General features: G+C 49.0%; 7 protein-coding genes across 7 annotated transcripts; 3 read left to right on the top strand and 4 right to left on the bottom strand.

The window, feature by feature from the left end:
• Positions 1-1,548: 1,548 nt before the first annotated feature.
• Positions 1,549-3,189, bottom strand: TREMEDRAFT_64769 (uncharacterized protein; the record flags this gene model as incomplete). Its single annotated transcript, XM_007007010.1, has 5 exons — positions 1,549-1,630; positions 1,700-1,852; positions 2,226-2,327; positions 2,443-2,924; positions 3,154-3,189. The coding sequence occupies 5 exons, from the start codon at positions 3,187-3,189 to the stop codon at positions 1,549-1,551; spliced, it is 855 nt and encodes a 284-aa protein (XP_007007072.1).
• Positions 3,190-3,872: 683 nt separating this feature from the next.
• TREMEDRAFT_64768 (uncharacterized protein) lies at positions 3,873-5,034 on the bottom strand (the record flags this gene model as incomplete). Its single annotated transcript, XM_007007009.1, has 4 exons — positions 3,873-3,993; positions 4,066-4,538; positions 4,684-4,745; positions 4,794-5,034. The coding sequence occupies 4 exons, from the start codon at positions 5,032-5,034 to the stop codon at positions 3,873-3,875; spliced, it is 897 nt and encodes a 298-aa protein (XP_007007071.1).
• Positions 5,035-5,337: 303 nt separating this feature from the next.
• TREMEDRAFT_72276 (uncharacterized protein) lies at positions 5,338-6,828 on the bottom strand. The gene is made up of 4 exons (XM_007007149.1): positions 6,402-6,828; positions 6,198-6,259; positions 5,592-6,148; positions 5,338-5,541 (listed from the first exon to the last, which is right to left on the bottom strand). Exons 1-4 carry the CDS (start codon positions 6,631-6,633, stop codon positions 5,454-5,456), a joined length of 939 nt encoding a protein of 312 aa, XP_007007211.1. The 5' UTR covers positions 6,634-6,828; the 3' UTR covers positions 5,338-5,453.
• Positions 6,829-9,421: 2,593 nt separating this feature from the next.
• TREMEDRAFT_64766 (uncharacterized protein) lies at positions 9,422-11,657 on the top strand (the record flags this gene model as incomplete). The annotated part of the gene is made up of 5 exons (XM_007007008.1): positions 9,422-9,698; positions 9,760-10,032; positions 10,075-11,042; positions 11,086-11,588; positions 11,630-11,657. The coding sequence occupies 5 exons, from the start codon at positions 9,422-9,424 to the stop codon at positions 11,655-11,657; spliced, it is 2,049 nt and encodes a 682-aa protein (XP_007007070.1).
• Positions 11,658-12,376: 719 nt separating this feature from the next.
• On the bottom strand, positions 12,377-15,274 carry TREMEDRAFT_69905 (uncharacterized protein; the record flags this gene model as incomplete). The annotated part of the gene is made up of 8 exons (XM_007007148.1): positions 12,377-12,581; positions 12,764-12,916; positions 13,077-13,164; positions 13,221-13,500; positions 13,606-14,256; positions 14,360-14,734; positions 14,850-15,082; positions 15,253-15,274. 8 exons carry the CDS (start codon positions 15,272-15,274, stop codon positions 12,377-12,379), a joined length of 2,007 nt encoding a protein of 668 aa, XP_007007210.1.
• A 255-nt stretch (positions 15,275-15,529) lies between these two features.
• On the top strand, positions 15,530-17,957 carry TREMEDRAFT_45435 (uncharacterized protein; the record flags this gene model as incomplete). Its single annotated transcript, XM_007006973.1, has 13 exons — positions 15,530-15,562; positions 15,614-15,685; positions 15,738-15,807; positions 15,862-15,923; positions 15,967-16,088; positions 16,168-16,249; positions 16,291-16,494; positions 16,537-16,661; positions 16,713-16,770; positions 16,812-17,025; positions 17,120-17,421; positions 17,469-17,728; positions 17,888-17,957. 13 exons carry the CDS (start codon positions 15,530-15,532, stop codon positions 17,904-17,906), a joined length of 1,623 nt encoding a protein of 540 aa, XP_007007035.1. The 3' UTR covers positions 17,907-17,957.
• A 697-nt stretch (positions 17,958-18,654) lies between these two features.
• Positions 18,655-19,504, top strand: TREMEDRAFT_34161 (uncharacterized protein; the record flags this gene model as incomplete). Its single annotated transcript, XM_007006915.1, has 4 exons — positions 18,655-18,762; positions 18,882-19,067; positions 19,317-19,384; positions 19,432-19,504. Coding segments are annotated over 4 exons (435 nt in total), but the record flags the coding sequence as incomplete, so codon positions are not given.
• Positions 19,505-19,705: the final 201 nt, after the last annotated feature.

Raw genomic sequence — 19,705 nt, 5'->3', positions numbered from 1 at the left:
ATGACGACCTTTGTATGATCGGGACTTGGTAATGGGGATACAACGGGAGAAGTTGGTAATGGGACTGGTCCGAGTGGCGGGGCGGGAGGAGGTATTCGGGGAGAAGGAAGAGGAATGAGTGACTTTGTTATCGTACCCAATTGGAATGAAGGGCGCGAAGGATATGAAGGGTATACGATTGTGGAGTTGGATGTGTTCATCGTGAGAAGAATACGAATATTGGATAACTGGAAAGGGGTGAGAGATTTTAGGGATGGCGTCTTGAGGTTTTATAAGTAATGTCTTGTTGGGGGTCATTACGTCTTGCAATGTGTTTAACATGCAGTAGGGAACCAGTAAGTGTGTGGTATTTGAGTGGAACGACGAAGGATAAGTGGAGGGGTGCGGGAAGGATGGGTACTTGAATGGGGTAATTCGTCGTCAGCGTCCGTCTATCTTTCTTGTGTGGCTTTCCGCGTGGTTAGTGGAGAATGTCTAAGGGTGAAGCTTCTTCGCCACTTTCCTCGAAAGTCGAAGCTTCGGAAGTCAGAAGTGATCGTCTTTGAGGGAAACGAGATGGTAAAAAGTTGAAGGAGTGAAATTGGTTAGACAAGAAATACATGATACTACTACAAAATTCGACTTATCAATACAATCCGATAAACCTCCCTTGATGATATTCTACTCGTGATCCCCTGAACATACCCATTCGAGACATTCCGACTGACTCTTCCGTCAAACTGGTCAATCAGCATCAACCGTAATATGGGTCCAAAATTGACTATGTACCAGGTATCAAAAAGAAAGCGACTCACGTCCGTTGATCCTGATCAAAGTGGTCCAAACGATCCTAATGTAGCTAACCATGCAATCTCATCTCTATCCAAACCATCCTCCATGATCTCTTCTTCCCAACTCCACATATCATACAACTGTAAGGCGTTGGTATTACCAGGACGTATGATAGAGGGTAACGGAGATGGAGAAGGGTGTGGACATGGTTGAACAGGTGGAAGACTTCCGCCAACTTTACTACTTCTCTGTTTGACTTGGTTATATATCGATTTGAATTGACTTGACATCATTGAATAAGTTGAATGATGAGTAGATGGATGGTCAGATGAAAAAGAACAAAAGTACCCAACCGGGAAAAATAGGAGTTTGGAACCATCGGAACGATGAATCCATATTTGATGGAACAAGAGTTGATGGTGAGTCAGAAGCCACGAAACGCCTCAAACACGAGTTCATCATTCCTACATCAGACAGTCGGTCATGGGGGGATCAAAATGAGATGTATGTACTATATGTAAGATCCGAGGCCACGAATGAAAGAATTCAGTTGACGTACTATTTCCCGCAGGTATGAACGTCGACGTCGTAGGATCATCAAGCGAGTCTTTCGACGCGAGGTTTGCATGATTGTATGAAAATCTATCTCATCTTTTCATCCGACCACATTCCGCACGTTTCCCACGCTTCTTCTATCACTTCGATCGACGACTGACAAGCACGATTCTTTGGTTATGCTTCTTTTTCCCCGTTCTGATCCACCTCCATTCCTTCGCATTAGTCTTGAAGCACTATCAACGCCCGATGGCAAGCGACTTCCTCCGCCATGGTCATGTGGTGTCGATCTACAACTTGACTCCTGCATGTCAGTTAACCGTCCGCATCGTACAAGTCACATATGAGAAGATTGGTAAACTCTGATACTTACGTTAGAAGCTTGCCATTCCTGTCAAAAACATCTACCTTCACTATGAACCGCAGGAAACCATCCAGCTCATAAGTGATTGGGGTACATACTGGTGATTGCAGATCGTTTCTCACACACCACTCCGCCAGGCGGAATTTGGCGCCATCGGCAGCACTATCTTCTAAACCTCCTTCGTTGCCGCCGACGTGAGACATTTCTCTGAGAGATTATCGGTGTCTGAACTCTAACTCTGATTGTGAGAAGGTGGGAAGGTGAGGGGGGAGTTGAAGAAGTAAGATCGGGTCAGATATGAGCGAACCTGAGTGAGTCGTCGATGAGCTTGTCAGAGGGAGCGGGACCATGAAAGTCGTATCACATTCAACATGATCTGGGGTTAGTGCGGCAAGTCAGCGAGTTGATATCCGCGATGTCATCATCTCGAAAGTTCCACCTCGGAGCTGCACCCACATCAAGCATAGAAGTGTACATACGTTGCTTCATAAGCTCCATCCATTCGATACACTTCGGTCACCATTCGGTCTTTCACCAGAAGCCACGGGGTTGCAAGTCCCCTCTCGAGTGCTGAAGCACTTTCCAAGCAGCGACGGCTTTGGCATCTTGCTTCTTCGCACGAACAGCGGAGGCACTCCTGTGTGATTAGCTATCTTCAATGATTCTTCCTCATTTCCTCCTTCCATCTCTGAAGTAGGGCGACGGAGCATGTACAGCAAAGATTTATGAAAACCGGTTGGGCAATCACTCACCAGCTCTTCCCCTTGATCTGAACGGTACATGTAATCCTCCACATCCCTCCATGCAACGGGTTTGCCCCGGGCGGTGTTTCCAACATTTCGGAGAAACTAGGTCGGGCTCCCCATCTCTGCAATGTCTCAAATAGCTCACTGATGGCGCCTACAGCTAAACGATCTTCTTCCTCTTCATCGGCGTCAGCGGGGTCGTAGCCTCGTTCGGCCATAGGTCGGAAAATGGGTTCAAGCCATTCTGTAATCTTGTCGAAAGCGGGTCCTTGGGTGAGAACAGCTGCATTCGCGTTGGTAACGTTCGCGCGTTCGAGATGGTCGTGGAATAGACCGCCGATGCATGCCTCGAAAATCTCGGCGGCATTCTTCGATGATTGTGCTACGGCTTCATAGGCAGCGGTAGCGGTGCGGACAGACGACAAGAGTCCGTAGAGACGAGAGATACTCGCGAGGGTGTCTTGATTCACAAGTCGGGCCTTGAGAGTCTGGGAATCAGCTCAGAGGCCGTAAACTTATAACAACCAAAAAGTGTTCATGAGAAGATCAACTCTCTCAGGAAAGAAGGGTGGACTGTGAAAATGTTCAGAAGCAGTAATGATGACGTACTGTTGCAGGTCCCTTCGGCTGCTGTGGGAACATCTTGTCCAGCATGAGCGTCACCGCCAGGCCGGTTCATCATTATCACAAGTTCTCATTAAGATGTGTGTGACTTACCGAGAATTGCATCTCCAACATGAGCATACTTCTCATAGTGCTTGGCTTCTGGGTGCTCTGCAGTGTATCCACGATGGGTAAAAACGATTGTAGAGATATTCTTGTTGTTGATAGCTGGAAGTGGGGGAAGTTGATCTTTCGTCAACGAGGCGAGATAAGTGTCAAAAGTATCATGAGAAACGATCATCGAAAGCGACATCTTGCTTGGCCACTTGTGAGTGTCGATGGAGATGAGGAAGAAGCAGAAAGACGAGAGCAGAGTTCATGTCTCATACTTTGGGGCATGTTGGGGTGTTGTTACGTACTCTGCAATGCTGATACCATGAGGTCTGTGAGTGTCTTCGAGTATCGAGCACGCAGATCCGCATGTGATGCAGGATGGCCAACAAAGAGCAAGTCGAAAAAAGCAACTCGTGTGCACTGATTTTAATCTTGATCACTCGGGCGCTCCTGGCCGTCTGGGGATTGATTGGGAGGGAATTCCTACTTGAAATCGTGTTATGCTCTGGGGTAAGTGCCGTCAACTTTGTAAAAATTCATTGCGTCAGTTGTCTGGATTTGTAAGGCTCGCCATCCGGGCATACTGTCATCAACTCATCATTCTGTCGATATTCACAGGTATGTTGTCCATGACTGTCCATCTGTCCATTCAAAGTCCGTGCTTTGCAGTCACATCCTTGCGGAGAGCTTAAGCACCCCAGAAGGATAGGTTCAGCCTTTCACGAGGGACTAGGCGAGGGGGTAGGGATGATTCCCAAGTCTCGCTGAATGTCTTGCAAGACTCGATACGCCGCGATAGTCCTGGCATCCTTTTTCGAAGGGCGGACCTCCACAGCGGACCTTTCACATCAGCTCCACATGAATGTCTCTGAGACTTCGAACGGTGTGTAAACCATATGATCGATGACTCACCATGTCTTCCCGTTCTTCTGCACTACATCGCAGATAACTTCGAAAGCTGGGCGTTTTCCTTTTTCTCCTTTCTCGACAGGAGTGACGATCTGTCGTTCCTTGTACTCGACCGTCAAATCTCCTCTCTTGTTTTTGAGACCGTCCAGGTGGACCGGAGCGTTGTCCACAAGCAATTGAGCGGCGGAACTCAAAGCGAAAGCATTCGCTGTTTCGAAGGCTTTCTGGACCAACGGCTCATACAAAGCTTCGAGCCACTCGGACACAAATTCGTAAGCTTGACCTTGACTGTGCGTCGCGCCGAGTCGGTCCAAGAACAAACCTCCGATGTGGGCTTCGAACATCTCAGCCGCATTCCTCTCAGAAGCCTTAATCTTTTCGAGGTCGGGGGGATTGGTAAGGACCCGCGAAGGGAGTCCGTAAAGGAAGGAAATGGCCCCAATTATTGTCTGATTGGTCAATCGGAACTTCATGACCTGCATGTCAGCTCAGTTCTGAGTATTGAAATTATGTCGAACGGGTATGGGAAGTGAAGCCAGAGAATACAGGGAGCCGGAAAGAAAGAAGGGGATATGGGGAGAAGGAAGGCTGAAGTATGTCGCGCTAGCTTGGGACACATACGGTAGCACCTCCATTTCCCTGCTGAGGGTTGGTCTTGTGACATAATAGAAGCACGACAAGATCTCCTGATCAGCAATCTGCCCACTTCGTAAGCAATATGAGAGACTGACCGAGAATGGCATCTCCGATGAGTGCAAATTTCGTGTAATTTTCTGCCTTTGGATCAGAAGCCCTATAGGATTCTTCAGTGATAGCGATCGTGCGAATCTTCTCGTCGGCAATCTGGGGAAGGTTGGGGAGTCCGGGAGGATTTTTGATGAACTCCCATAGCGGGTCGACAGGCTTGGCGCCTGGGACAGGTGTGGCAGGTGCGACCGGAGGGACCAAGGGTATTAAAACCGGTTTCGACATGATATCTGCTGTCTGGGCAAGTGAAGAAAGGGATCAAGTTGAACTGGGTGTGTGGGTGGAAAAGTTAGACTGGGGAGATTGGTTTGAAGAGATGAGTGTTGGATTGTAAGCTCGCCTCTTATATCTTATTTCACGGAAGTAACGGCGAAGACCTAACGGGGCTATGACCTGACTTCAGTGACTCAGCTCGGACGTCCTCTGCGCAGGCGAAGAAGTGTGAACCTTAGCGATTCACTGGGAGAGATGGCGGCGCCGTGAAATCTGTTTTCATCCACCTCAGCGTGACCTGCTTGAGAGCGATATGAGCGGTTCCGAGTGGCTGCATCAATAAATTTAGAGGCAAGATCGTTACTAAACACTTCATTTGGTATCAGGTCGACATTGAGACGGCCTTCTACGCCTTCTCGTCCCCCCGCAATCTAGGGTATCAAAGAGATTTGCCGAGCAATTTTGTACGCCGCAACGGTCGAAGCAAGCTTTTTGCTGTTTCTGATAGCTTCGGCTCGGCTACCGGTCAGCCCCTTTCATCGCATTGTGATGCGAATTAGCGGACGTACTACTCAGTGCCATCTTTCTTGACCGCAGTACACTCCACTTTCCACATACCGTTCATCTGTGTCGAGTCATACGTCGGGATATTCCCTTCCTTGGCTGTGAAATATTCGTTAAGCCTCGCAGTGGCACCCACAGCATCCGCATCCTCCTCAGGAGTGGCTGACAACGTCGCTTCCAACCGCTTCTGCTCCAGACGCATCTGATCCAGTACCCAATGAGCCAGGGGTGTGAACAGCGGAGCAAGCCACTTGTGTATGTGATCCATGGCTTGTCCTCGGGCTTCGGCGTTTGAAGCTGATGGAGGTTTGGGATCCGGTGTGAGAGTTCGCTTCCGGGGAGTGGCGGGTGGAGTAGGGATGCGGGGGAATGATGTGGAAGCTCGATACAGGTGTGAGTAGAAGAGACCGGCTACATAGGCTTCAAAGATATCCGCCATGGTTTTCTCGTTTTGAGCCAAGTTGTAACGTTGATCCGAAGTACAGATAAGACGGGAAGGAAGTTCATAGCGTTGGGAAAGCTGACAGAGTGTGGTGTTGTTCACAAGGTGAGCTTTCAAGACCTATACTGATTAGCCAAGAGGAAGGGTGATCACGAGATGTTATGCTCACAGTTGCAGGTCCTTGCCGCAGCTTAGGGAAAAGCTCATGCAGTAGACAGGTGATGACAGTGCCTGTGTATCAGCTCGTGACCGGTCTTTTGACAGGCGCTTTGAGACAGTACGAGTACTCCGTGGTCCTGCTGGGTTTGTTGCCTGAAATGAACCATCACAAACGAAGAGAATTTCGAGTCTTGGAGGATTGCTGGATACTCACCAAGAAGAGCATCGCCGACATGCTCCAGCTTCTGATTATCCTCCATCGCATCTTCGTCCATCTCCAGACTCATGGAATTCTTTTTCTTCCCAGCAATCCCCGAATGAGTGAACACGAGTGTCTCGAGCTTGACATCTTGAATCTTTGGCAGAGGGGGAAATGGAAGGGTAGGCAAAGGAGGTAGCTTGAGTAGTGCCAGACTGGCAGGACCGGCAAGGATTGATGACGACATTCGGAGATCGGCGGAGGTCACCTCGGTCCAGATACGGAACGGGACGAAGGAGCAGGTTGACCAAGAGAATGCGGGTCAATGTACGATACTAGATAAGATACAGCGGTTGGAGAAGACATGAATCAAGAAACACGGTCAGGTTGATGGGTGTCAAGGAAAGTACGAGTAGTGTGCGTTGAGTGATGTCGTCCGCATCATGATGATTAGACTTTATGCACGCTTTCGGTCAACGGTTTAGCCAACTCTTTCCCAGCCGTACCTTACGGGGCGGTATTGCATAACTTCCTGTAGCCTCACTCGGCGCAGGATGTGAGACCTGAGATCTAAGTACACATTTTATGCACCATCAGCATGCAGCAGCAAAATGGTTCTCTCTCAATTCAACGGCACACGAACATCGGTGCATTACTTTGAATGATTTTAAAATGTCAGACATGGTTTGTTAAATAATCCGGAGAAACAGCCACACCGTTGGTGAAACGGTATCATACGTCGTTGCCATACAGGGAGCACACCTCGGTCGACGTGGCAGGTGTTCGACTCACCTACGGTGTACTCTTTTTCTTCCTCGGGCTAGTTTCTTGCGCTACTTACCCTCAGATAGGCAGAAAGAAAGCTTCTCCATCCACCATCCCCCCCTCAACGGTTTTCAGGGGTCCGTACCCGGGCCCACTGAAAAGGGTACCCGAGTGGGGAGACGAGGTACGACATATGATAATGTCTTCTTATGGTCAGGGTGGTGTTTTCAAATGCTGCTACTCAGCATGCGTCTAATTTTACCCCTGATAATGGTCCAAAACAGGTGAGTCAGTGACATTGACCAATCTCATGCTCACCCGCCCTCGATCCCAAACCCTATTGCAGCATACGCTATGCTGTACGTCTCATCCACCCTAGTAATCGCCTTGTTCGCCGAGTCTAGCAGTTCCATCCATACTTTAATTGCAAGATCTTCCGTGGCGTGGGAATTCGATCGAGGCGCCGTTCTAAAAGACTGACGAACACCCGGAATTCTACTTGCTGATCACCTTTAGTCCCATTTCTCTCTTTTTTATCGCCAAGGCCCAGTGGCGTCAATATGCCGGTGATCACTGGAATCTTTATTAGTTTTCTTGATGGTGACTGGACTATCATGTTTTCTTGGAACAAGGGAACCGGCTTGAAATCGGTGAATCCCTGTGTAAGGAACCGGAAGCGGTTTTTCCAATCTTTCGAGGGTGAGGTAACTTGTGCAACTTAACATACTGATCCACAGGCCTCAGATCTCGGGGTGGACGAAGTCTGACTCGGAAGCTACATTCACACTGCCAACCTTGCCTAGTATCATCACTGACAGATTGATCGTTTCCTCATCCGAGAACTGGTGAGGCAGCCGAATGACAATTACTGATTGTTCGGTGCACGCGTCAACCGATTTCGGTCCGGATCAAATCAGCAATCTCGGTGAAACCTCATCAAACGGCAAGTGGTGCATGGTCCATGGTCCATGGTACGTGGTATCATCCGAGTTATGCGAATTAGGAGGTTTAGGAGATTTAGGAACATGCCGAGATGCTTCGAGATTTCCGGATAGTCTCTTTCCCCCTCGACTAGTTTGCTTGAAGATTCAAAGGATCCACGAGATCCTCTGGTGAACGCCTCAATGTTGGGAGTTTGTTTGATGTGGAGAGGGGTCATCGTTTCAGATTGACTTGCATGACTAGTTCCCTCGATCTCCAATTTCAGGGTAACTATTCTACGTGATCGAAGTACGTAGATGCCGAAGAATGTCGGGCCGGATAATCACTGATCACTGGACTCTTTGGTGTCACCCATCATCTCGACTGATCGCGCTAATCATTGTGCATCTTGACATACAAGACCTATCACTTATGATTCAGCCCTCCACTGACCTCTCCTGACTTCAAATCAGCTGTAGTGGGTTACTCGTAGACCGCTAATACAAAATAATCCTGGAAACTCACCAAACCAACATCCGGAACACTTGACCAACAGAAGGGTGACTGACTCAAAGTGAAACTCCGCCCCGAACCCAATTTTTCAAGAGACGCACGTCCTTTTGATGATGTCTTCCCCATTCTGATGCTGTTACCGACCCCCTCCTTTCCTTCTCGATCATGTCAATGCCGCTGTGGTCAAGGGAAACGGCCCGACCCTCACGTATGTCTCAGGTAGTGAAGTGCTGCGATTTCACGACACCAAGACAGCACTAAAAGGAAAAGCTTATGTCGATGATCCTCTGGACTGTCGCTGATCCGGCCAATCCCCAATGGACCTGTCCGTGCGCTGGACCGGTTCACGGGGTCATTTGTCACTATTACGACGAACTATAGAGTAGCGACTTTTCTTCGAAACATGGTCATCTCCTTCAAACTTTCCCTAAACACCTAGATCCTAGTCACCGTCCTCTTCAAACATCTTTCTCTCTTATCTGCACCTGACCTCTTCATAGTGATACAGACTGTCTTGTAGCTTATACCTCTATCGACTACACCACCCAACACATCATTCCTCTCCCGACTTCCTCCGCCCCTCTCGCCCTCGTCGCCCCGTCGCGATATCTCTCAACCCGAGTGGGGCATACTATCTGCCTCGTGCTTCCCCACCTTGATCTCCTTGCCCTCTCCTGGCTCCTGTCCGCTATTCTTGCTCTTGTCGAGCTTTGATCTTTATCTCTTCATCGTCCCGAGTAAGTATCTCAACCCACACGGGAGACGCTTTCGTTGACCTACAGGATTTCAAGGGACAAGTCATGCCTCCGCGTTCCACTTCTTCGGTCTCGACTGACATGACCTCGAAACACGGTCACTCCCCACAGCCTTCCCCACACGCACAGCAAAATAAGAGGAATCGATATCGACATGTCCGATCGAATCAGACTCGCCCTCCCCTGGACCATCGTCAAAGCCAGTCGCACGAGATTCCGGACATTGATATCAAGCTCTCAAGCGATAGTCTCTGCCATCAGACCGGAGAGCCGAACCGGTCAAACGACCTATCTCCATCTCGAGCGTTTCGCAGGCGTAAAGTCGAGGAGCCGAGGAGGGATGACTTGATTAAGGGCGGTGAGTCCAATTTTGGTCATCTATGACAGTAGAGTAGCGTCGTATCTTTGCTTATCAATAGATGTTTTCGAGGATGTCTCCACTCCCGGTCCCACAAGTCCAGAGCAGAAGCAGGTTGAATACCCCACCTCACCTGTCAAGAAGGCATCAGACAGTAGCGTCTCTAAAACCGACATCACTGTCCCTGTGACTGCCAACACGCCAAGTCAAATCCTTCTTGCCCAGCGACCGAAACCTCAAGTCGATCTGGTGACTCGTCATCTTGGGATGGTACAACACCATCAGGCCCGGTCTGAACCTGCAGGTCAGGAAAGTGTCATGGAGCATATCGAAAGTAAGTCAGTCTAGGATCCCTGAGACGGAGCTGACAGCGTAGCCCCCATCCCGACTCACCCCCATGCTACCCCCTTCAATTGCAACAATACCTCCGATAATCCCTACGCAGAATACGATATGCCCATTTTGCGAGAACAGCCCGTGAATATCGCACCAAACTCTAGATATCCTGGCACATTTACCATCAACCCGTTAAAAGGCTCCAATGTACCAAACCTCATGCTCATTCGTCCTGCCGCTCCTGCTTCCATAGCGGCCATGCGCTGTCCTACTCCACCTCACGGCATCTCGCTCACTCGACCATTCCCTCTTGATCCGCCTCCCTATACCGATGCGGACATTCCACTCCCTCAGCCCTACAACTCCGATTTCCCACATCCCATCACAGTCTATGCTTCTCCAGGAGTCAATCCCAAAACCCTTCAACACTCAGGTTATGACATGGTTTTGGCCGAGTTGATGGAAACCAACCCCAAACGTGCCATGGGCGATATTCTGGCTTCTTCTGAGCGTGAAGGTCTCACAGCTCCCGCCTTGGCGGTCCATGTCACCGAAGGAGACGGGAATGGGATTCCGGAACGTCTTTGGTCCAAATTTGACAGTCTGGGAGCTGCTCGACTTGCCGTTGGCGTACCATCACCTTTTGTATCGTACGCCAGATCGTCAGCCATCACGCCATCTTCTCTTCCTCCTCGATTCCAAGGACTTCCATTCGATGTCGTCAAACCGCCCATATCACCTCTGACTCCTGGTGCCTTATCTGCAACGGAGCTGAGATCCTATCACATGTCCCTATCTCAGTCCCGACCAATCCACCGTTCCAACTCGGCACCACAAATCGACCTATTTCCTGGCATCCGACAGATGGCCCGTCGGCACAGTGAGATCGACCACATCTCGGCTATGGAGCCCGGCGAGAGACAGAGGCAGTTGTGTCCACACTACAAGACAGAACTCTGTCCGTATTGGCAGGCAGACACTATCTGCAAGTATGATGACCAGTGTCAAGTGAGTTCTCACATGCTTTTTGAGTCAAAGCTGATAATCAAAGTTTGCTCACGGCTATGATGAACTTCGCTCTTCAAGAGTAACTGGAACCCCACCTACCTTTGACCTCAGTCCGGCATATCAACGCTCAAACCCGTTCGAGTTCCCCACGCCTCCTGACACTCCTGTGGGTCATGTCGAGCCCCGACGTACGATTCTTGTTCCTTCAGCAACTCCGCTGGGTTCCCTCCCTTCTTTCAATGAGAGACCGGATCTTCGCCGTGCGTATATGCCACCAACTGGTCTTTGCACTGTCCAAGAAACAGAAGATGATACTCCTGTGCTCCGACATACCGCTTTGGACCCAGTCGCCCCGATAGGATCCGAACGTTGTTCTCCCTCTAAGGCTTCAAGCACTACCAAAAGATCCATGCCACCTCCTCTATCTACCGATCCAGGTTATCTACACCCAACTTCTCCTTCCATGCCTGCCTTCCAGCTGTCTGCAGCTGCGAGCATACACACATCTCCACTCGTTTGTAACACTCGCGACTCAATTTCCACCCTGTCCACTTCATCGAGTTCCCAGAGGAGCGGACTCAGTGAAGGACCCTATGGTTGGAGTCCCGTCGATAGCATTCACATTCGTGGAAGTGGGGAAAGCTCCAAGTCTTCTCCCAGTGATCTCAACTGGGAAAGAGCCGGAAAGAGGTCCGAGGCCGCTACACCGAGTTTCGACTTTTCAACCGGGAAATCCATCTGGTGCAAGAAATAAACGACCACCACGATGCGGCTCATGCCGTTTGTCAATTTGTGCTTTTTCGAACCATGTTTTTTTATTATTGTGTGAAGCTGTGTCGACTCATTTGGGGATGTGTGATCGGCTCTGTGTCAAAATCCTGTCCCTGTTTCTATTCTCTGCCTGTTCATGTCATCACCAACACGACCCATGATTCTCCGCTCTTCTTCGACTCTTTCACCATAATCTCGACCTCGCGACGCGATCGGAATGTCGGATCGTTTGGTAGGAAGAGCAGAGGGGAGGATGAAGGAATGGAGTTTTTCTCTATCGTTCACGTGATAGTATTGTTAGATATCTGGACTGTCATCCCTCAAAACCCCATGGTCATCCTTCCCATCTCCATGTAAAGCATCATCTCTTCAACACGCTCATGTCTGTGTTAGTCACGTCGGTGCACAGTGATTATGCAAACTTTTATGTGTTCATCTTGAATTTTCAGCTGATCCAGTATCCCATCTCACCTTCTCATCACTGATGAGCATGATCAATCGGGTTTCAGCATCACGTACATGCATCCACCTAGTCATGCTGCTTCTTCATCGACATACTCTGATCAATGATCCGACAACCATCGGTACTCGAATCGGAAATCACTCTTCTTCCTCTGACACCAACTGTTCTCCCAGTCAAAGTAGACATAACCACCTTGCTCGTAGTCTTCTGTGATGGCTTGAGGATTGTATGCTCTTTGGAACCAAGTGAGATATTGTTTGTGAAATCGCCATGATTGGGATTTGAGTTCTTGAGCTGCCAACCATCTGGTGATCAGCATTTCATTTCTTGGTACAGGTAGGTTTAAAGCCGACATGGACAGCAGAGAGGAGAGACGTGAGAGTGGGCCCGAACAACAACCGAGTGCGATGAACAATTATGATGTTCCGACGTCACCTGAGTGAGGTGAAAGCACGGTCGGGATATAGGAAAGGAAAACGGGACTCACTGCTCATATGTCCCAGGATGATAATAGAAGAGAAAGAACAAGACATCTTGATCTAACCGACTGACGTGGGTCTTATCGTCAAATATCGGTAACTGGGCTTGGGGATAGTATGACGGTGTCCGGATGGGATTTTGAGGATGGTAATATCTTGGTCTGTAGATTAGCGATCGCATACCCATCAAATTCCGTTCACCAATGACACAACAGCACATCAGAGAGGAAAGGAAATGCAGCGGTAAATTTCGGCAATAAGAAAAGACAAGGAAGGGTAGAGCTGAGATGAAGCGTGGACGATAGGGAGCTTGAGACCCACGGTTCTCCATCTGATGGATGAGGAGCATTCGCAAAGCTCGCATCCAATGCGGAGTGAAGCTCATTTAGGTCATTTGCACGGTGTTGTGCTATGACATTAGCCTCCCTTCCAGTTCTTGAGGTTTGAGTTTAGAAATGAACCCACACAGCTCTTTTGCCATGTCAAAGCTCTGCATCAGATTGCCAAGTACGCCTTGAGGAGCAGAAGGACTTGCACCGCTGGCATACGACGATGAAGGTGTTCGTGATGATCCGGCTTGCTGAGCTTGTTGAGGAAACACGTTGCCCCCTGAGGCAGTAGAGATCGCAGGAGTGATTGGTGGTTGGGGTCCATTGAATGATGAGGAAACGACATGTGATGGGTTCGGTTGTTGAGGTACCGGTGAGAGAGACGTTGAGAGTCCCGGTGGAGGTGGTGGTAAACCCTGTATATCAGCAAATCAGCTTTCCTCATATATGTCAAGAATGACAAGCCGGAGAAATCGGGGTTGTTACGGGGCGTACATGTATCAAGAACTGAGACGACTCACATTTGTCAGTGATGGCGACTCTGTAGGGGGCACGCCTATGGAACTGACGGCTGGACTCTCGGTAGTGGGAACAGGACCGTTTTCCTGCTCCAGTATTTGCGTCGGTTGGACAGCCGCAGGCTCGGGAAGCTTTGCGACAGGCTCGTGTGTAGGTCCGGTCGAGGTGCTGGATACTGAGGATGGGTTCGCAGGTGCAGGGACGCTAGGTATGGATGCTGATGCGCTTGAAGGAGCCACAGCGGCAGCGGCCGCTGCTGCATATCGAATAGGAGGGAGTGAGGCACGAGGAGCAGGAGCTGTGGCAGCTGTCGGTATGGGAGGTACTGGCGGCACCTCTGGTTTAGGGGGTAGTTTGACTGGCTCTGCTTTTGCCGATTCTTGTGTGGTCTTCCGTGATACTGACCGTTTTGTTAATATCGGACTTGGTGGAGCTTCCTCTGGTATCGTTTGACTGGTGGGTTTGCTACCTGAGACCGATCTCTTGTCCTTTTCCTCTTTCGCCGGTGTCTTAGGAGCATCACTTGGATCGAGAAGGGAAGCGGAATCGAGGTTAGACATTTCATCGTGATGACTGAAGTCTTGTAAGTAGTCTTCTTCGTCCACCAGGTTGAGCTCGTCGTAAATACCATTGTCGAATTCGAAATCTTCTTCCTGCCATTATCAGCTGAGTCCGACATCGGATTGGCGTTCGAACGAGTATCGTGAGCTCATTTGATGAAGGGAAGGCTATGTACGCTTTTTGGGATGAACATACCGTGTTAGTCTCGACAAAGTACTTAACATCCTCCTGTATTGGTTCCACTTGCTCTACAGTCAATTGTCCATTCTCCAACATCCGCTGAACCACCTCCAAACGTCCAATGTGCCATTGCCGTCGTTCGTTAAGCTGTTCTAACTCCCCTAGTCTGTCGGCACCAGACTTCTTCTTTTTGGTCGCTTGCAGAGTTTCCACCTCAGCCTCCGTGGCTTCTATCTGTCGTGAGAGTTCATCGACGGTTGTTCCTATCCACTCGATGAAATCTCTCTTCGCCTTCTCCGCAGGGTCGAGTTTGGATTGAGCGATGAGTCCTTCTTTCGAAAAAGCTTTCATCTTCATCTCCTTTTCGAGAGCTTTGAACCGTTCCATTTGCTGATATTTGAATTCGATTTCAAGAGGGGAGTGAGGAGGGCGTAGAGATGAAGAGGCATATGAGAAGAACCTGCGTCAGCCGGTGGACATGTGGGTCAGGTGGTATAGGACTCACCGTCTCTATCAGCTTTCGGTTATCCAGTAGGGCCGACTTGTCTTTAATCTCAGAACTTCCCAACCATGCCTTTATCTGATCTCTCATCCGTTGCAGCTTTTTGATCTGCGTCTTGAGATCGTTCTCCAGCTTGTCCTTCTGGGCGGAATTGGTGGCATGGTTGAGCTTGTCAAATGTTGATTCAAAAGCCTCGACACCTTGAGAGACACCCTTGAGGGTCTTGTCAATTTCCGCTGTCAATCCAAGGTCCGACAACGTTCCGGTGTGAGGTAGTCAAATAGATCCGTGCAAGTAATTCGAAAGTGAGAGGGAGAGCCAAGAGTGAAGAGATGAGGGAGGTGAGGTGAGATTGGAAAAGAAGAAAATGTCAACGATAAACCATCATGGAGAGAATCCCGCTCACCTTGTAACTTCCTTAAAGCCATGTTGATTAGCTGCTATATAATATGCCGATTCGAAGACTTGCAACAAAGGTTCGAGACATCAAACTGGGACACCAAGGAGGAGGGGAGTCCATGCCTATCGGGCCCATCTTACCCGGCATGCCTAATCTCGTTGGTGCTTCACTTACGTAAGCAATGCATGTACGAAGAGACGCGGGTGGAGGTGGTCTCGTTGCTTTTGGACGCGTTTCTGCAAGTCTGCAATTATCTACTCTAGTAGCTTTCCAGTTTCTCGAAATGGTCAACAGACTAAGGGCGGCAGTGGTCAAGGTAAGTCTGATATCATGTCTGACGGCAAGGAGTTCACACTCATCTGAACAGGTCTTCTCCGCAAAGCACTCATTGACGTTACCTACCGCGGCGCTTAATTACATCGAGCAGGTTTTGCAAGAGGTAATTTATCGGGTCCTCGCCTGCAGTCGCCTGATTGATGCTGACTAGCTAGAATGATGTCCCGGAAGAAGAATGGTCTACTGGATTGGAACTTTGGGCGCGAGAGTATCTCAAGGGAGAAGGTCAGTTCACCATGACTCTCCTGGAGTAAGCTGCGGACCGAGCTGATTTCTTAGAATCGTCTTCCCTTGTTTCCCTCCCAGCGCTGAAGAAAGCATACGAGATTCTTCAGCTGGGAGTAAGCCATGTCGACTCAATTTCGATTGACGACTGACGTACAGGTCAATGACAATGATGACATGCTCGATCCATCGGAAGTCAACATTGAAACGCACTTTTCAGTGGTAGACGCTTTCGACATGCCTGCTGTACACTTTGATGCTGTCAGAGGGGGTTTCACCACGTTCGTCATGCTCACTTCCTAGTTGCATTCCCATCTTTCGGCATACACCAACTCTAGTGATGAAATATACTGAGTCTAGATCCAAGCATACACCTTCCCTTGCTGGACAAGCTTCAAGTCGAGCTGCATTCCTCAGGGAAAGGTGGGGCATAATCAAAGAGGTTCGTCAGGTCGCTTTCGTTGACAAGGTACTGACCGACAGATCATCCTGAGAAATGAAAACTTCACTCCTCCAGCTATAGCGGGTCATGATCGAGACAACTATTTAAAGCTCACATCTACTCGCAACCTGCTGGGAAGAGTCGGACAGCTCTTTCTCCTCTTTGGGATGCTTTCCCGAGATCCAGAAGGCAGACTCTGTCTCGAAGACGGAGAGGGCAGAGTCAGATTGGATATGGATGACGCTGTAAGCTCTCCCTTGTAATCGTTGAGTCAGCTGAGAATATAGGTACCAGGAGAGGGGATGTTTACCGAAGGATGTATGGTGCTCATCGAGGGTGAATACACCATTGACGAAACTATCCGTGTACTGGCCATGGGCCATCCTCCAAGTGAGAAAAGAGAAGTAGCTAGGTCAGCTCAAGACTGCCAGTGTGAGAGCGTGAACAAGATCTAATGCCGCAGAAGCCTACATGGCCATGTCGACTTCATTGGCGGAGGAGCTATTTCTTTGAAAGAAGAGGTCAGTCCAGACTTTTTGCCTGCTGTTGCTAACTAGAGTAGCAGAAGTTTCTACCCACGGTGGCGGTCAACACACAAGTTTCATTCGTCGTTCTGTCAGATGTCTGGCTCGATCACCCTCGATGTCTTCCGGCTTTAAGGAAAATGTTCGAAGGTTATGCCGAATCCGTGGAGTTCAGGCCAATGGCTTTTGTACTTTGCGGAAACTTTAGTCAAAAGGGATGGGAAACGGAGGAGGGATTGAAGAGGTATAGCAGTGGGTACCTCTCGAGTTATTTCAATCATTTCTCTGCCGTGCGAAATTATGGAGCACATACTGACCAGCAACTTGTTCTCTGACTGACTTGCAGATGGGTTCAATGCACTCACAGATCTCTTGGTTTCTTTCCCTCTCCTCCAATCATCTCATTTCATATTCGTACCCGGACCCCTAGATCCTTGGTCCTCCAGCACTCTCCCTCGACCTGCTCTCCCTTCTCTCCTATCAGCACGACTCAAACAACGCCTGCCAAATGTACACTTCGTCTCGAATCCGTGTCGGATCCGATACTTTGGAATGGAACTCGTCATCTGTCGAGAGGATCTAATGGGTCGGATGGTCAGAAATTTGGTGGGGGTCAAAGATGTCAAAGGCGCCGATATGAAACGATATGTCAGATCTATTCATCTGGAGTTCGCGAGGGAAGCTGATGAGAACAGTTGGTGCAGACTATTCTCGATCAAACCCATCTATCTCCTCTTCCCCTGTCTGTCCGACCAACATTATGGGAGTTTGATCACGCTCTACGACTATATCCCATGCCTTCGGCTTTGGTTCTGGCGGACAAATATGAACGGTATGAGCTCACCTACGAAGGTTGCCACGTGTTTAATCCTGGCCGATTTGTGGGTGGTGGTGGTGAAGGGGGGGAATTTGAGTGGAGCATGTATTATCCCGCGACGGGGAGGAGCGAGCGAAGGTGCGTTTTCGTCGTTTTGCCACATTTCAACTTGCACCACTTTGAACCTGAGTACCTGCGGATGGTGTCGACGTAAACCTTGGATCTTCATTTAGCTTGGAAGGGCATAGATTCTGTCAGAAAGGTCCTGAAGGATGTTTGCTGATTGCTGACCGTCAGCGCATTGACATTAGACTAGATTCGAAGTGTGGCATAGCATAGGGAAACAATGCATTGTTGTAGCATCTTGTCATTGTTGATCTCGCAATCCCGAGACCTGGCTCTGAACACCTGATCCCGATTCGTAGAATATACCTGTGAGACCGTCCTTCTCTCCTCGCTCCGTTTCTGTTCAGTCCGATCTGGATGGAACAGAGTACAGCGTTTCTGTACATCGAGGATGAGGAAAACACAACGATCTCGCGTCGCTTTCTTAGGGCTGAGAGTTCGGGAGAAAAGGTGAGAAACTAAGAAGGGAAATATCATGAAACGCCGATTGGGACGAAATTCCGCGGAAGAAAGTGGCACCTTTGATGACCCGCACTCTCACTCCTACCTCAACCTGCCAACGAGCTCTTCTATCTCTCTACTTGTCATCCAAGGTTTACGTAGCAAAGGATACAATATGGTGAGTGAAGTGTCTCACATCTCTTCTCTCATCGCCTCTGATCATGGTCTGAGCAAGAATAGGAAAGAGAAGCAGTGCATCGGGTCACTTGAGGTAGCCGGTAGTGGACTGTTCCATCTGGTGGATGTCTGTCCCCTTCTTTGTGAATTTTCATCATCTACAGACAAGCGCTCTCAGTTTGTTCAACGTCGCTATATCTCATGCTACTCTATTGCAGAATATGGAAGCGACAGTGTTTTAGTGTACGAAGTAACTATGGGAATGATATATGAATTCGATCAACCTTATCAAAGCATACGTTTCGCTGATCTTATAGGCCAGTACCGAAGAGGTTGCAGTCAAGAAACCTCGAACTTTCAAGGTATACTCTTACAGAGGTGTTACACTCGATAAACTTCTCGACCTCGACAATGAAGCTCTGATCGATGTGAGTTTCGTTGAAATGTCTCCCCCTCCCATTACTTTCCCCTCTGTCTCTAGTCCTTCGATCATAGGTTCTCAGGCGTATCGCATTTCGCTCTTCGATCATAAGGGCTGACTTGATAGCTCGTTCACGCTCGCGCTCGTCGTAGATTCTCACGCGGTCTTAAACGTCGTCCGTTGGGTTTGATCAAGAAATTGCGCAAGGCGAAGAAAGAGGCTTTGCCTAATGAGAAACCGGCTACGGTCAAGACTCATTTGCGTGATATGATCATTGTTCCGGAGATGATCGGAAGTGTTGTTGGTGTTTACGTGAGTGTCTACTCCGTTCCATTCATCTTAAAATCTGGTTCTGTACTTGTTATTCACCAAACCCGAAAACATGATGGATCATAATCGTCCGTCAGCTGGTCCTACATAGTTCCTTTTCGTCGGTAACACGTACTATCATAGTGATTACTACACGAACACATCCATACCGTGTGCCTCAAATGTCCTTAGCGTCATCAATAGATGTATACTGGCGCGATTGCGGAAGAAGACAATATGCTCATATAGCAGAACGGTAAATCCTTCACCACGGTCGAGATCAAACCTGAAATGACTGGTCACTACCTCGGCGAGTTCTCGTAAGTATCTCATACGACTTCTTTGTCGAAATCCGCTGACTGCTTAGCATCACCTACAAGCCTGTCGGTCACAGTTACGGTGGTCAAATGAGAGATGCGCGGTTCGTACCTCTCAAATAGGGATGAGACCTGGGGTCGTAGTGTGTCAGCATGGATGTGCTTTTCTCACTGCTGCCAATTGTCAAAAGAGCAGACATGTGCTGAGTCGTTCTAATCTTCTCACCATATGCCAAAAAGCCTGCGCAAGAATGCAATCTGTCGAAAAGGCCGCACTGATATTTCACTTGCTCCATGCGTTGACTTAGCGAGCATAGGTCATGA

The sequence above is a fragment of the Tremella mesenterica genome, assembly GCF_000271645.1.
Source record: "Tremella mesenterica DSM 1558 unplaced genomic scaffold TREMEscaffold_12, whole genome shotgun sequence".
In the NCBI taxonomy this organism is placed as follows: Eukaryota; Fungi; Basidiomycota; class Tremellomycetes; order Tremellales; family Tremellaceae; genus Tremella; species Tremella mesenterica.
The sequence above is the reverse complement of the archived record's forward strand: the minus strand, read 5'-3'. Positions and strand labels throughout refer to the sequence as shown.